Source organism: Tamandua tetradactyla, chromosome 24, assembly GCF_023851605.1.
Source record: "Tamandua tetradactyla isolate mTamTet1 chromosome 24, mTamTet1.pri, whole genome shotgun sequence".
NCBI classification, from domain to species: Eukaryota; Metazoa; Chordata; class Mammalia; order Pilosa; family Myrmecophagidae; genus Tamandua; species Tamandua tetradactyla.
Window position 1 is genome coordinate 14,077,516 of NC_135350.1, and position 18,085 is coordinate 14,095,600.

Sequence of the window (18,085 nt, forward strand, 5' to 3'; positions counted from 1 at the left end):
ATCCTGTATTTTATTCAAGATTGTTCTGTGAACCCACAACTTCTCTAATTAAAAAAATACAAAATTAAAAAATAATAATAATAACCATTTGGGGTGTATGTGCACCTTATGTTCAACATCCCCCTCCCAGCTCCCTCTTAGTAATGTATGACACTATCCTTGGCTTGTTAACACTTTTTTCCTGCTAGTGATATCAAAAAGGTATATGCACAGTTTCGGTAGCTGAGAATATATTCTTGACAACAGTGTTATGAATAATACATATGACATCTACTTACCATTCAAAATTAATGTTTTATCTTAAAAACTGGTTTTATTTTTATAATTTAGCAAAAATAATAGTAGTTTCCTAGCACTAAAGAAAGCATTATATGTATTTTCTTTGTGGAAATCTCTTGATTTTCATTAACTATTATGTTAACATGTACAACTAATATAATTTTATGGACTTCAGAGTTGTGAGTTGTCTTTCTAAGTAATTGGTTGGATGTGATCGTGCAACACAGACAAAATTAGAAAATGCCAGATGTGTTAGTCTCTAGTTCAACAGTTGATTTAAAATTTGCTCTAATTTTCATATGAAATATTCCATTCCACACATGCAATGAAAGATCCAATTTTAGTGAACAGTATTTTTTCAAGTGGCAAAGTTAGGTTTACAAAGGGAAGCGAACCTTTGTGAGTTAAACATATACAATCTCAGTCTAAACATTGAATTAATTTATTTTTGTTGTATGATTTCCAGTGTAACATAAACATTTTAAGAAATAAATACTCTAGAGGCACTTAGGAAAATGGAACCAGAGATAATGCTAAAACCCAAGTCTTTTCTTCACTTTCCGATCTCCTATTACCACAACCTCTAAATACTACCAGCATTAACAGTCACTTCCCAAACAGTATACCCCAGTGAGGAAATGATGAAGCATGTTTATGTAGATAGGAGAAGGAACTGGTGATGAACAGGAGGTTCTGATATGGATGCAGGGATAATTGATGGAGAAAGATCCCTGTGGACAGAAGAAAGGATGGATTCCAGACCCTACCAGAACACTTGCCTTGTGTAGGAGGAAGGACCCTTCTTCTGTTATAGGAAAGATGTCCATGTGAGTTTGAATTGATGAGGGACATGATATTGAGAGAATTCACATCCAATAGCCTCTGTTTTCTCTGCAAAACCTAGAATAGGGAGGATTTTTTTTTAAAAGGTGTAGAATAGGTAGAGAGAATGTGTGACCACACAGATGTGTCAGATAACAGGATCATTAAAAAGTTGGTTGGTTGAGTAAATCAAATAGGAATATATTAAGGTAGTATTGCATACAGTACTTTCAGTAACCTAAACCTGATTATATCAGGAAATTGTGGGTCATTGTATGTTTTTTATAAAATGTATGCGTGGCCAGTTCTTCCTCTACTGGCCATCCTCGTGCTTTATTCAGTATTACTATGTGTGAATGCAAGATGCTGATTAACTGAAATGGCATACATTGAAAATAAGCTAGCTGTTAGTTAAGTGCAACGGAATGAAGAGCTCACTACGTGAAATGATGAAGCACCTATAATTTTGCTAAAATATACCAAAATTAAATATATTTTGAAAGAAATGGAAGAAACTGCTTCATATTTTTTATTTAAAATAGACTCAAGTAGTCAGAATTATAGCTGGATCTCTGTGTGCTTTTCCATGAATACACATGGAAGACAGTTCCAAATCCATGAGCCTTTCTCTAAATAAAGCTAACAGAATGCCAGCACTGGCTTTGTGGTTGAAAAGCTGCCAAATCTCAGAACTGCCACATTTCCATTTTATGTGTAAATACGCTCATTCATTTCCCTAAATACTGTATTTCTTTTCTTCCCCTGAGTATTTTAGTCTAAGTTACAGCTGACAGCATCTTTTGTTCCCTTTTCTGGGACACACTAGGAGCCACAACTGACCTTGGCATCTCTTGGTTTGTAAACAAGTTTTTGGGCAGGTCAACTGGATACATTTCCTAAGAAAAAAAAAGTATATTTTTTTCATAATGCTGCTCAATTATTTCGTTTGTAAATCTATTTACTAAAGCTTTACAGATGCAGAAGCAATAAAATGTCTATTTGCTAGGGAACTGCATTAGATTTTAACTAGTTTTAGCTATAACATCTCCAGACTTCTAAATGAGATTGATATAGTCAACCTGCAGATATCTGAAAAACAGAACAGAAGCTTTGGAATAGCAGAGTTTTGTTGTTGTTTTTCAAGGAAAATTCAGAATCCTATGCTTAATGTTCTTCAAAAGAGTGCAAGAGAGAAGAAAAGACCTATTGTGCAGTTGCAACTCAAAATTTTCATTTTCCTTAATATACAGAACATCAGCAGATTTCAGTCCAGCTCTTAGAAGAGACTTATAGAATAAGGGAGTCTTAGTTGGTCACTTAAGCTCAAATGGCTTTGCTATTATGTTAATTGAATTTCTTTTTTCTTTTAGGGTCCCCTGGGGCCTCCAGGACAAAAGGTAGAGTATAAACAACAGTACTGTGAAAGTAATTATACTCCTGTTGCCTAATGTCCAGCAAAAATGGTGAATGGAATTAGCTACTGTAAGCAATCCTGAAGCACTTAGTCTGGTTTGTACATTCGGCTTTCTCAAAATGCAACCATAATGTAAGCTGTTAGATTTCTAATTGACTCCATTATAGAAAATTCAATAAATCCAGAGCAGATTCTTTTCAATCTGTCTGCAGAATTTGTACGTTATTAGAATTTTTCGTCCAAACACCGGTAAAGCATTGAAACCAAACTTAAGTGAAGGGTCATATGACATTGCAAATTGAATGCATAGTCTTGCTCAAAATATATGATTGCCAAATGACTATAAAACTGACCAGAACAGAGACTATAGATCTTGCTTGATTATTATATTCAAATGGCTCAATAGTGTCTTCCTTTGTTGAGGCAACCTGAAAGTCACTTCCTGCTTTTCATTTCAACGTTATCCTCAGTCACCAGACTGATCATTGCATTCAGACGGAGGGGGTCTCGGACTTCTAAAATTACACCAATAATACAGCACTAAATATATCAATAGCCGGTAGATGGCTCTTTGCCAACAAAATATCACTAAGTTACCATTCCCCATTCTATCCCCTTCCCTCTCAAGGGGAATAAAGGATACTTAACCTGCAGAAAACTTTTTTAAAAAAACTATTATAACAGGTGGAAAAGTGATTATTCTTTATCTTTGGAATCCATCAAAGACAGAGACTTTTTATCCCCCAAGCACTGGGCATGTGGCATCTGTTGAAACATAATCCTACAAACCAAGCAAAAGCCAATAAGTTGTGTGACAACTAGTGTGTAGGAACACTTTGTCCTTCGCAATAATGTCTCTATTAAGCATGGTGTGAAATTGTAAAGCTACCCTAATCCACATGCAACCAGGATAAAATTACTGCTTCAGGCTTCGGGAAGTCCTTTAATGACTTACCCAATATAATCACCGAATGCAGTAAGGAACTTGCCATCTCAGTTTGTTTTGCATATGATTATTATTTAATAAAGTTTTAAACTATATATTATGAGAGAAATTTAATATCATACATCGACTAAGGAAAATCTGTTTTCTAGTGCTAGAAAAAGAATAAGAACACTGTATTTTAAAATTGTTCTTCCGGAGTCTAAAAGGGAAGCCTAAAAGAAGGAAATGACATCAGTAGTTGAAAACATTTGTTAATGTCTCTACGTCCAATTAAATGTCATGCATTTTCTCAGGTAATAATTAGCTTTCTTATTCTGAACTCACCCAATCTCTCTGACCATCGATAATCTCTCCACTGTGCTTGCGTGGTCTGAAGGTGCACAGACGCAAACACACACACACAAGCAGGCACATACACACAAACACACAAGGTAAAATTTTTTGTTCGGAAACCATGTTGTTCCTGGACAGTGTTTAACACTTTTACACCTTTCTAGTTTGCTTTGAAAGACAAATTCACACTCATGTGACTTGAATATACTCCCTTAAGATTCCAGGAGGGAAGTACTTCGAATCAACAAATCTGAGTTAAGATTGGTCCTTTATTTGATTAATTGTGTAACAAGTAGCTGTTATTTGAATTACCTTTTGTTTCATGGTATTTCAACTCATGAAATTCAAGAGCTACTTTTAGGGCTAGGCTTTTTCCAGATGGAACTAAGCCTATTTTTTTCTTGAAAGCACCAAAATTTGGAGTCATATGACCTTCAGATAGATAGGAATCTCAATTTCTGTTGTGAATTTTTTTAAAACTGTATTTGGATTAGGTAGAGCTATAGAAACAAGGTTAAATGGAGAAACAACTCATTCAGAAGAAAAAAGTTCCCACTGGCATACATAGAAGTTGTTATATAGATTTGAGAGAGTAGAATAGAGCAGGCTGTTTTAGCAAGATAAAATTATGGCTGGCATAACTAACACAATATAAATTTAGAAGTGATGTATTTTATTATTATGATTTCAACTTAATATAATCATATTTCTCCTTAGGGTTCTGTTGGAGCACCTGGAATTCCAGGGATGAACGGACAAAAGGTGAGCTCTATAGATTATAGTTGTGTTTTTTTTAATAATTTGGAGAACATTAAATCAACAGAATTATTTTAGTCAGTTATATTAGTATTAATTTTATGTGCCCATTAAATACATTATTTATACTTCTGAAACATAGGGAAATTATGGTGCAAATGATCAAAATAGTTTAATTTTTTAAGATGCATAAAATAGAAACTCTTCACATAAATTTCTATTGTAAGTATTTTGGATGTATTATTTTTTATGTTTTATATATGAGATACAACTATATCTTTCTCATAATTATACATGGAGTAGGGAAAATACTATGTTTAACGTTAATTGATTTAAAAAATCACACTCTGCTTCTGTCGTGGTAAAGCAAATATATCTCATTTCTTTGGTTCTCAAAAGTAACTTTTAACAGAGGGAGGTTATCAGGCCTGAATCCAGAAACAAGCTCTTTTTACAGCTAAGTACAGTAAGGAACTATTTAGAGTTACCAAGCTCTGGTACTAAATTTTATTGTAATGTTTTAATAGGGAAACAAAATAAAGTTAAAAAAATAAAAAGAACAAAAACATCCCAACAACTCTATATATACATATCTATTTGTCTGTGTACATTTATACCTGCACTAAGCTTATGAGTTGGGCAAACCATCTATCATCGTCCCACAGATTAGTCTGGCATCCTGTGTTCCCCAACAGTCCTTCAATCTGGAACTCTACCTACAGAGACCACTGAGTTGGCTAACAAAGCTGCTAGCTAAGCCAGACTACTGAGAGCCAGGATGCTGAGCTCGGGACTTTCCAGTCCCCTTCAGTGATCTTGGCCTGGCCCTCGGAACTTCTGTGATTCATCATTTTGTCTTCCCAGAGGTTTTAAATCCATGTGCCCTTGACTGTATTCTAATATCATGAGGTGCATAATCCATACAGGAAAAACTTTGTGGCCTTTTACGTCTTGTCCATCTTTTTCTTCGCTATCAATAAGACATAAACAATCACATTTTTGAAACTTCTGAGTGGTTAAGAGCAAAAGACTGCCATTCGAGGGTGTGTGAAGTTTGGCAAAGTCCTTGAAGCCTTGAAACCTCACTTTTCTCATCTGTAAAAGGAAGACAATAGCGGTTCATACTCAGTAGGATCAGTGTGAGAATGAAATGAGTAAACATTTAAAAAGCACTTGCATCAGTGTTTGGTATAACTGTTAAACATTTTCTTCATTTCATTTTAGTGAAATTCTGGAAGTTTGATTAAACTATTCTTTAAATGGGGCTCTCTATTTCAAGAATTCCTCACTTCCCAGGGGAAATTAAAGTTCTCTATGAAGACTTATGGTATCCTTGAGTCCACAAACCAAACACTGCACACTCACTGTCCATGCCTCAGCTCTATTTTTCTACTTCGTAAAATGCATGTCCATTTGCTTCTCAGTTCCTGGTAAAGACAGAAGACTAAACTTCTTGTTTATTTCGTAGTGCTACCAGAACAAATTACCACACACTTGGTGGCTTAAACACAACATGAATCAATTCTCTTACAGTTCTGGAAGCTCGAAGCCCAAAATCAAAGTGTTGCAGGGCCATCTTATCTCTGAAGGGTCTGGGGAAGAATTCATCCTTGTGTCTTATGGGTCTTGATGGCATTCCTTGGCTTATAGCTGTATCACTCCAACATCTACCTCAGTCTTCACCTGAGCCTCCGTCTTCTGTTGTCTCTTTGTGCCCTCTCCTCTTCTTAAATGGACACCAGTCATTAGATTTAGGGTCCACCCTAATCCATATAACCTCATTTCAACTTAATTACATCTACGAAGACCCCATTTCCAAATAAGGTCACATTATTTGGAAGTATCAGGAATTAGAACTTGAACATATATTTTTGAGAGTCCACAATTCAGCCCACTACAATCATAAGCAAAAAATTGAAAGTGTAGTCATACTGAGATGGACTTTAAATTATAAAACTCAAGATGATGTTTAGAAAATACAAATGATGAGCATAGCCTAAATGTAGTTTTTTACATTGATGAAAACCAAAGCCTGTATGCCCTGAGGGTAATGTTTTGATGCTGCTTCTTCTACTTTTTTCAATTTTGAAACAATCATGAAAGTTTTTAGAAACTTTTAGCCTGAAACAAAACAACTGTAAAACTGTCACATATACTCTTATGAAGACTAAATATTCTTCATTTTTGCAAAGGAAATATGCTATTTCCTTCTCAAGAGAAAAGAATGTGATATTTTCTTGTCCAAGACACCAAGCTTGAATTATATTTCAAGAAAATGGACAGTTAATATTTACAATTTATGTCTTATTATATGTCTTTATGACATTTAAAAAATGTTTTCTGTAAAATGTAGGAAATTAAATTTCACCCTTCTATGAAGGTGTTAACACAATGTAACTTAAATTTGTTTTTCCATTTCATAGAATTTAACCTGAGACTTTGTGCATGGAATTTTTGTTAGCCTGGGCATTATCTAATATTTGTAACATCTGCTATGTCATCTTTAGGAAAATAAAGGACAAAAAAGGAGCCCTCTTCTCTGAAGCAGGTTATTCAGATAGCAAAAACAAAGTTGGGAGTAGAGTAATAATTCTATTCTTTGAACATATGAAATGTGTTTTGATCCTCTAGGATTTGTTTTTCTAAGAAAGAAGCTTTCTATATATATATATTTAAAAACCTCGGTGTCCTTGATGTGTCTTGAGAATGCATTTCTTTTCTATATTACAGCCTCACTTTTGCTGAAGAAATACTTTTAATGCTTAGAAAATAGGTTTCAGATAATAGTGAATGGAGGATATAATTTCTAAACTCTCAGAAATACGGCATATAACGACTGGGAAACAAAAATATTTTTCTCTTATGTCTTGAAAAAAGAAATTAAGCCATTTGTTCATGGGTTCTTCGCTAGAATGCTTACTAGACTTGACAAAATTGGCGATTGGCCTTGACTGATAAACTAGGGGTGACATTTTACATTTATTTTCCTTTAAATTATAGTCACCTAGACTGCTAATCTGAATATTTCTTATTTTTCAGTGCTCTCCCAGGTCTTCAGATTGTATTAGGAAGGAAGACTTAACTAAGCAGTAACATGGTGTTAAACTCCAAGCTAGTCTCTTGTGGCATCACAACCCAAAACACTAGCGTCCTTCTGTAAGAAGTGGGATGCCGTGTAATACAGTGGAAAGGGTGTGGTCTCTGCAGTCAGACAAAGAATGTTTAGTCTCCTTGTCTGGGCAAGTTCCTAACTTCTCTAAGCCATGGGTGTAAAATATAGAGGCAGACCTAACAGAATTGACTAGATATTGAATCTAAAGTGAACACTATATAGTGAGTGCTCAATAAATGTTATCTAGTAAGAGTGTATAAGGATTAAACTATCTTAAGAAGAATTTCTGCAAATGAGCTAGAGCTGTAAGCCTAGACATTTACATTCAAGCAAAAGCTAGTTGAATTCAAGACAGGATAAAATGAATATGCAAAATCACACATGAATATAGTATGAAAATGTTTCTTCTGGGTCTCCCCCTTCCCATTACTGAGTAGATGGGCTGTAAGTACCACAGATATGGGAGGGACAAGATACAGCTCTCATTATTTCAAATGCCTAGTTATCGGTGTGGGGTCATTTGGGAGAACTATCTTGGAGTCTGGGAACTCTGTCACCTCATGTGTAGCCTTTGAAAGACACTTTTTCCTCTCTGGTCTCAAAAAGCTTCATTTCTAAATTGATACAGGGGTCGATGCTAATTTATCTCTAAGTCCCTAAGAGATACTGAGTGCATAAAAAGTTGCCCTTGACTCGTCCAATTCAAGCAGTTTCTAGCTTCCTCTGTTGCAATTCTGAAAACTGTTGTTTCCTTAATTTACAATATTTTACAAAGCCAAAGCAACAAGTACAGATTTAATGATAATTTTTACCTAAAATTTTGAAATGTTTCTCTCTTCTCTGGCAAGTTGTATTGGACTCCAATTCTTTTTGTAATTCTCGTGGAATAGATCTTGTTAGTTTTTAAAAGTAAAATTGGCATTTTATTTATACTTCATGATTCTTTCTCTTTCCCTCTCTCTCTTTCTCACCCACACATACATACACTTGTACACATACACACATGAAAAATGTTTATTTGAATATTTTGTCAATTAAATCTACTTCAGATACACTGGGGGATTGAGCCAATTAAAATAACCTTATGGTAAAACCATTTTCTAAACTGAAGAATCATGTGGCAAAATAAATTGCTGCCTACAATTTTTATTTGTATATTCATACATCTGATCATTAAAAATTTGAACTCTTAGTAGGTGTTTTAACCCTTAGTAGGTGTTTAACTCTTAGTAGGTACTTCTCAACTCTTAAATATTTTCTCATTAATTTGTATCCAAACAATAAATCACAATAATGACGTTGTGTTTGATTAGTAATTGTACCCAGCATTTTGCAAATGCCACATAAGAGAAGAGATGGGATTGGAGAATTGGTTCATCAGAAATCTAATTTGTGCAACCTTTAGTTCACAGCTTTGTCTCTTTTTTGCCATGAAAATAATATTAAAGATTTATTTTCTTGCTTGTTGTCTAAGCAAGCTAGAATTTTTCTGAGGATCTCAAAGTAGTAGAGATTGTTTCCAAGGCAAAAGATAAATATCAAACAATCTTGTTTTATGTATTTTTTTAAATGTTTTCTAGAATTTATTATTATTTTTAAGACTTCAATATAAAATACAAATAAAAAATTAATATTAATTTGTTATCTGTAAATCTATCCCACACAGTTATGTGATTTTTAAGTACCAGTACATTTTAATTAGTTTACAGTTATGGTATTTGGAATTCCTCTTCATCTCTTACACATAAGTCTCATGGTCCTTCACTGACATTAATCCTCACAGCGTACTTCTAATGGCATTTTTATTGGAAGTGTATTGGGAGAGCAGGTAAATTGAAGCTTTCAGATCTCCAAAGATTAAGCCATTTATTTAAACACATTTTCTGGACTACACAGTGAACTCAGTATTTTTTATTCCTGATCCACTTCTCTAACCAATAAACATGTTCCTTTCTTTTTCTGCCTTAACACCACGGTATAAAAATGAATTAAATTCCTAAAAGATTTGAGTGTTGTAAGTACACTTGTTTTCTGGTTAGTTAACTTCAGATTTTCCTCTATCAATAGCAAAATTTATCCAGTTATCTATTCTTCAATATATTTATGATTTTCCCAATTTAGACTTTAAGACACTTAGAGTAAATATAGCATTGATTACTGATTCCAGATTAGATAATAGTTCAAAGAAAGTATTTTACAACAATTCAATCCTTGTGTAGATGAAAGGTAAGAATTAAATAACTGTTATTAATTCTTCTGTTTTTAAACGAGCAATTATGAAGATCAAATAAATTCTAAGAATTTTTTTAGTATTAAGAACATTTTTCTTTAGTACTATAATTATAGAATGTGGTTTTTTCTTCTTAAAGAAGCACAATCATTTTCTTCTTATAGAATATTTCATAAAGTCAAACTATTTTATCCCTGAGTGGGTGTCATACATTCTCAAGCATTTTTATACACAAGCGTGCTCTTGACAAGACCTCTCACTCAATTTTACTTTTTAACAGAACAAAAGATATTTCTATTCTTTATATAATTAATTTTAAGCTCCTTTGAAGGGGAATAAAAAGTTAGTTGAAAAGGGCAATTTAATTCTGGTTTGATAAAAAACAATTACAATATGATTTTTTAAATCCACTTTTCACCCTGACTTTATTCAAGCATGCTATTTTGAAATTTAATGTTAGTTATCATTCTAGTAAATGAAAATATTGTTGGAGGAGGAGAAAAAAAATTGAGGAGAGAGGATTAGTGGGGAAAGGCTGTGAGAGGAAAAGAAGCACCGCACCGGCTGTTGTAAAGCAGTAACCATAAAAAATGAGGGAACATCAAAGCAAATGTGTTTAAAAGAAATATGACATCCTGAAGTCCATTTATTTTTTATTTAAATTTAATACACTGTATTTAGTAGAAGAGATCCATAAAAATACTTGTTCTTCAGAGCAGATTGGATTGTATACGTACTCTGGGAAAGTTTTTGCCAAAGCTTCCCTTAAATGTGTTCATTAATCCATTTACTGATTTCTTCAATCATTCAGTCAACAAATAATTATTCAGCCCTTACTTCTAAGCACTAGGCACCATCCTGAGCATTGAGACCAAAGCGCTCTCTGTCCTTATGGAAGTTCCAGTCTATTGGGTGGTGTGGACACTAAATGAGTAATACCCTGAATGCCATGACGGAGAAGCCCAGGGCCGCATGGGGCCTGGTTTGAAAAAATAAAGGAATGCTTCCTTAATACATGATGTTTAGGAAGGACTAAAAGGATAAATGGGCATTGCAAGGGTAAGAGAAACCATTGCTGTGCTGCAGTACTTACATATTAAATAAGAATTCTATTTCTCAGCACCATATTCATTACTACTGTGGGGTGCTGCATTCATCACGGGCCCTATTTTTCCTTCACGTTTCTGACCGCTAAAATATTAAGTCGATACGAACCACTAAGCCTGTTTTTTCATCATTAGATTTGCTCTCTAAATGACACTCGTGATTTTGAAATATGTATTAAAAGTAGGGCTGCAATGAGACAACTTGCGATAACAATCATAACGGGCTCACATGCACCCATTCCCATCCATTCGGTTCTGAGCCTCAATGCTAAGAGACTGAGAGCCATTGTCCAGTTGTGAAGCAACACTATGAGACTGATTCATGAGAAAGAATTTCTTTCAGGATCCTCTTCTTCAGTTCCTTCGTGCAGAGAGCAGAAGCGGTGTGTGATAATTACTCATATTCAGCTCTTACTAACTGTTGCACTGTTCTAAGTGGTGCATACAAATTAGCTGATTTCATCCTCATAGCAAATGAAGTGGGTACTGCTGTTATCTCCATTTTATGAATGAGGAAATTGAGACCCAAAGAGGGTAAATATTTTGCCCTGTATCATACAGGTAGTAAGTGTCAGAGGAGGGGTTAAAGTGTGGATTTTAAATTCAGGAAAGCCTAGGTTCAAATCCCAGCTTTGTTATTCTGTATTTGTATGACCTTGAACAAATTACTTGCCCTCTCTGAGTCTCAGCTTCCTCATTTGTCAATATGGGGATTATAATATTTACCTGTAAGTTTAATTAAAAAAAAAAATGAACCAAGTAGCATGTTTAACTATCCATTAGAAGATTATTATTCCATGAGAACAGACCACTTCCCTCTCTGAATTGGAGATATTAGTACCTCCGTGACTCAGAAACCTCTTAGCCATATAAGTGAATTTTAATAGGAAATATTATCTCTTCACTGACCTTTGCAGTTTTTCCAGTTGGACATAACCATCTAACATTTCTATTAATAATTAAGCACGTTCTTTTTCCAAGAGAAGAGAAAGTGTTATCCTTCAACCTATGGATTTATTATTAGTAACTATATTTTAAGAAAGAACAAATTAGCTGGATTTTTTTAAACTTAAAAAAATGGATATCTTATCAAGGGCACATTATGTTGCAAGTCATAGAAAACTTACCAGAACCAGTTTAAAAAATAAAGGTATTTATTGGTTCATGTAACTTGAAAGTCCAGCATTAATGCAGGTTTCAGCCTTGCATTGCTCGAGCAACCAAACCACGTCATTAAGAACCCAGTTTCTTTCATCTCTTCGCCATGTCCATGCAGCTGTCCTCATCGAATGGCCCACTCTCCTCTGCATTGCAAACTGACTGCCAGCCACGCCTGGGTCTTCATCTTCCTTATCTACATCCAGAAAGGAAGAGTCTCTTTCCCCAGACAGCCTCCATCTCTCATTCCCTCTGTGAGGACAATGTCAGATGCCGACTTGGCTTAGACCCAGGCTGCTGTGGCTGCTACATCCATCACAGCAGCACAGTGGCGTGGAGAGTTACCAGCCAGCACTAAGTATCCAATTTAGAAGAGAGATTCTTCTTACACCAGGAAGCTAAACAATTGTGTTGCATCGGACTTATCCCAGATCTAGGAAATTCTTCCACCTCATTAATCCTCTTCATCCATTATAGTATTTTGTCTTCCTAAAACATAAGCCTTTATTCTTTATCTTTTAAAATAATCCATTCAAGTACACACAGGCGATTATTTTCTCCAAAGAAGAGAACCTGCTGTGGCCTCATGCTCTCAGGCTGGTTTTTGCTCACCTTTGCATCTTTCATGAGTTGTTGAAAAAGGCAATACTGGACAATGCCTCCCTTAGATCCAGGCCAGCACTGCTCTTCATTTGAGCCTGCTTTGTCCTTCTTCTGTCTGTGACACCCCCGACAGGGGGAGGGGCACAGAGGGCCAAGAAATAATGCCTGCTCGGCGCCCAACCTCCCCTCTTCTAGATGGTGCATCTGGCTCCCAGGTATCAAGACTTCCTGCTTCAGCTGTTCTGAGTCTGCTTCTAGTGGCCATTTGGCTTTTTCCTCAGGTCCATCTTCCAAGGGTGAACCATTTTGCTGGGGTGCACACCCCCAAGTCTACGGATGGCCTCTGGGCAGCTGTTGGTGAGGGGCTGTGAACAGAGCTTGCAGACTGAGGTGTGCCCACGGCTCAGGGAATACCAGAACCGGGGTTGAGAAGAGAATAGGGCTGTGACGAGAAGGAGGCCAAAAGCAGGGTGGGGTGAGGGGCCGTCTCTGTGTATTCCTACCCAGAAGTCCAAATGTTACGTGAGCTCACGGCACATAATTCCTCTCACTTACGTAAATTTTATCCAAATAAACTCAATCTAGCCGTGTTCTGTGATGCTGAACTTTTAGGTATCTCTTTGCACTTCAGTTTTCTGTATTCAAATTCTATTGTGCACATTTCTGTCTACATTAGAGTATAGAAATGTAGAGCAAAAATTTTTAACCAGAAGAATTATTTATGATGTAGTTCATAGTAATATAATTGATATGACAGTCATGGTTTTTATTTTACATTTTTATGCATTTGCAACTACTGAAAAAATCATAATGAAGGTTTGGTTAATAAGTGTAATTTAGTTATTACTTTAATCAATTTAAAACCCATTTCAAAAAATTATCTGAGGGCAGTGCAATGGTGGTTCAGTGGCAAAAGTCTCACCTGCTGTGCTGGAACCTAAAAATAGAGAAAGATTATCTGAAATAGAATATTTTTATTAAGTACCTGATTGTTATACCTGCTACCTTTCTAATAACTAGTATTTATGTTACCAGTGTGGACAAAGAGAATCTATTTTACAGAGTGAGTCTGCTGATGAGATAAACAAGACAAAATTCCCCTGTAGGAATACCTGCTCCCCGATACAGAACCAAACCTAATCCCCAGGCTAAGGTATTCTGGTCTTCCTTTCACCATGTTCTTAAAGTCCTCTCTGCCTCCAAGGAAAAATAAAAGAAAAAATTAGGAATTGGTATGAAGGAGGAGCTGAAAAGATGAAATTGCTCCATATGAGAGAGAGAGAGAGAGAGAGAGATGCAGAATTCCCAGGAGAGTCGAGGGAGGAGGGAAAGAGGAGGAACGATGAGATGGAAGGGGCAGAGAGAAGACATCAGCGAGGTGAAGAAAGGCTGCAGCTCTGGGATGTGACTCCTTCCACGCACCCCAGATGTCCATCACTGAGCTAACAAAATGCCCATGGAAAGTGGGGTTTTTTAGACAACAGACGAAGAACTGACTGATGCATGTGAAATTGGTCTGGAAAAAGATAAAGGTAACACAATTGGACCCAAGCATCTGAGCAAAGGAGTCTGGGAGAGCAGGTCTCAGACTTCCACGACTTGTAAAATTGTGACTTGAGCCAAGTTTAATCAAATCTCTATAAGTAAGGAGCCGCAGGGGACTACTTTATTCCAAAAACAACAAAAGCTAATTTTGATCTTTAGAGCTTAGAAAAAGCAAGACATTAATGTACCACCCCACCCTCCAATACCTTACAGAATAAAAGTTGAACTTTACAGAGGCTTGAACAATTTGCTCTATATCCCAAGACCAACAAGGCAGAAAACTAAGATGCAACTTGGATGCAACTGGAGGGGCTTCTGGGCTTTCCTTGGAAGCCACTGAAGTTCTACCCCCCTTCAAGGGACTCTGTGCCTGCACTCACTCCCACCCTTTGCTCTGAACTTACCCTGTTCCTCTCTGTTCTTCAATCCTAATGTTTCATACTGACCTTGGCATGACCCATCTTCTCCTTGGGTCCCCTTCTCTCTGTAGTCAAAACAAGAGTCCTCTCTTACCACCAGGGTCAAAAACCATTTTCCATTTTCCCATTAGGGCAGCTTTGTTGTCTCAGTGTATGTTGGGCCTAGAGTGCACATGTCTTAATATAATATCTCTCCACTCTTCCAGAGCTCCATTCATCATTCTTACAGCATATGTTGAACAATTATTATGGGTAAAACACAATTTCTAGGCACCGTGGAAAGAGTACTGCACAAAATACACAGTCTTGCCCTCTAACAATTCATGGTTTACTGGAGTGGGGGCGTGGAGGGTTGCCAGGTAAAATACAGGCTGTCCAATTAAATTTGCATTTCAGATGAATAATTTTTAATATAACTATGTCCTATTCAATATTTGGGACATAGAAAACTGAAAAACTACTCATCATCTGAAATTCAAACATAACTGGGCATCCTGTATTTTTATTTGCCAAATCTGGCAGTCCTATTAAGGGAGACAGAAAAGAAACAAAGAATTTTATCTTAGGTGCTAGGTTTGTGCCATAGATAAATGAAGGAAGGTGACAGGCATAAGGAGAGAGAGAGGGTGGTTGTGGACTTGGGAGCAGCCCTTGTAATAATGGAGCATTTGAGTTGAGACTAAAGAAGGTGATGGAGTAAGCCTCTATGGGTGTCTAAAGGAAGAGCCTAAGGTGGTGCATTAGAGAGAACCCCAAGTCTGCTCAGCATGTTGGAACATCACCCTTTACTGCCAGTGTGCTCTGTGTTCCTTGAGCTCATGTTCCTCTTCTTTTGATGAAGTCTTACTAAGGAGGCGTCTCCACTCAGTGATGGGCCCAGTTTACCACTAATAGGCTGCCAAACAGGCCTAGACATGTCTGAATTCTGGGCAAAGATAGCTCCCGTCCAATCATGGGTTTCAAGAGAGAAGCAGAAGTGCCAGAGGCAGCCACATGTGGCAGCAACCATTTAGTTCAGTTTCTGGTTTTGAAGTGAAGGACTACCTGTACTCCCTAATATTTTGTACTCTATCTCTAAATCTTCTTTATAAATGTTAGAATTGTTGCTCTGGTAATATATACACACAGCAATTTTTCCTTTTCTATCTCTTGTTCCCCACAAAGTAAATTATGTATGGTGTGCTGGTTTGAAGCTATTATGTACCCCCAGAAAAGCCATCTCCTTTAATCCTCATTCAATATTGCTGGGAGGAATCTTTTTTATTGTTTCCATGGAGATGTGACCCACACAATTGCGGGTAGTAGCTTTAGATTAGATGGTTTCCATGGAAATGTGTTTCAACCCATGCAGGGTGGGGTTGCTTACGGGAGCCCTTTAAGAGGGAAGCATTTTGGAAAAAGCTGTAAAGCCACCAGAGCCACCAGAATGGACAGAACTTCAGGGAAGCCATTGAAGAGAAAGCTAGCAGATCTTACCATGTGCCTTTCCAGTTGGGAAAGGAACCCTGAGCATCATCAGCCTTCTTGAACCAAGATATCTTTCCCTGGATGCCTCAGATTGGACATTTTGCTTACATTGGACATTTTCACGGCCTTAGAACTGTAAACTTGCAATTTAATAAATTCCCCTTTTAAAAGCTGTCCCGTTTTTGGTATATCACATTCTGGCAGCTTGCAAACTAAAACATATGGCCACAGGTAATAATATGTTTTCCTTTCTAAGATATTTAAACTAGTTGTTAATTAACATTAGTAATATATGCACATGGTTAATGTATTTAACAATGCAAAAGGAAATGAATTGAAAAATTAAAGCTCCCCATCCCAACCTCAAACTCTAAAGACACCACCTAGATGAAAATCACTATTGATGGTTTCTTTTGTAGCCTTCCAGAATTTTTCTGGAGGTCTCTACATTCCTCACCTTGTATTTCTCACTTAATGATTAACCTTGGCAATCTCTAGATATGTGCATTTTATTCCTTTAACTATTGTATAGTGTCCCATTCAATGGATCTGCTATAATGGATTTAACCAGCTCCCTATTCGCAGGGTGAGCAGGTAACGGGTATCATCTAAACTTGGGTACCTTTGAGAGCAGAAGGGCTCTGTTAACAATCAGGTTAGAACTACAGGCAAACCTGGGTTTCCTCATCACAGACCTGCTATCTGTTGTCTAATATCAGAAAATATATTAAATATGTTTATCTATTGATCTCATTTTGAATATTTCTGAACTTTAGTTATTACAAACAGCATTGCAGTAAAATCCTTGCAATAGATTTTGGTATACTTCTGCAAGCACATCTGTCAGGTAAATCCCTAGGCCATCCATGTGCTACTGACTGGGAATTTAAATGTGCAAAAGCCCATAATAGCTGGTTCAATAGTGAGAGGCTTTTATCATTGTTAAAGAAAATGTAGTACTGAAAAGGAACAAATTTACTTTGACAAGGTAAAAATATATAATTTTAGTAAAATTATATCATGCTAAAAATTTAAAGCTATGACTCATTTTAAATTCCTACTGCCAGACTGGAAAACAATTGTGATTAAAGCAGTGGTAAGCAATATCACTGCTCAATGGCGTATTTCCCTAAAGTGCTAAATCTTAATAAGAAAACTGTGTTCCATTGAATCTTTGCATATTCTTTCAACTTGTGCTTTAAAAGCAGTACCTGAAATCATTATAAAAGTCTTGCATGATATTTTACATTACTGATATAAAGAATGTTTCGTTAAAATAAAAAAAAAAAGGAAGCAGCAAACCATTCTCTTTTTTTGCATGGGCAGACACCGGGAATTGAACCCGGGTCTCTGGCCTGCCAGGTGAGAACTCTGCCTGCTGAGCCACTGTGGCCCACCCTAAACTATCCTTTTTAAAAGTCACTCCAATTTATTTTGTGCAAATATACAAATGGTCATTTGGGAACAATGCACTAGGACTAGCCTTAGAATTTAATTTATAGTCTAAGAAACACCTAACAGTCTACCTACAGGTACAATGGTAGCTGTTGTTTTGCTCTGTTGCCATCTGCATGTGTATTAGTCAAGTTTCTCTGGAGAAACAGAACCAACAGGAGAGATATGTAAATATGAGATTTATAAAGGTGTCTCACGCAACCATGGGAATCCAAGAGTCCAAAATCCATAGGGCAGGCTGCGAGGCTGGCAACTCCAATGAAGTGTCTTGACGAACTCCACAGGAGAGGCTCACTGGCCGAAGAAGCAGTGAAGGAGTCTCTCTCTTCTCCCTTAAGAGTCTTCAACTGATTGGATCAAATCCGAATGAATGGATTTTTCTTTAATTCAAGTAAGATTCACATAACATAAAGTTAACGATTTTGAATAAACCACTAATT

The 18,085-nt window shown here is 36.4% G+C and overlaps 1 protein-coding gene across 1 annotated transcript in view; it reads left to right on the forward strand.

Annotated features, from left to right (window-relative positions):
* The window catches only part of COL25A1 (collagen type XXV alpha 1 chain), a 486,980-nt gene that overhangs the window by 395,462 nt on the left and 73,433 nt on the right, over positions 1-18,085 (forward strand). Inside the window, 2 exon segments of the mRNA XM_077143256.1 lie at positions 2,472-2,498; positions 4,512-4,556. Of these exon segments, the coding sequence (XP_076999371.1) occupies positions 2,472-2,498; positions 4,512-4,556 (72 nt within the window).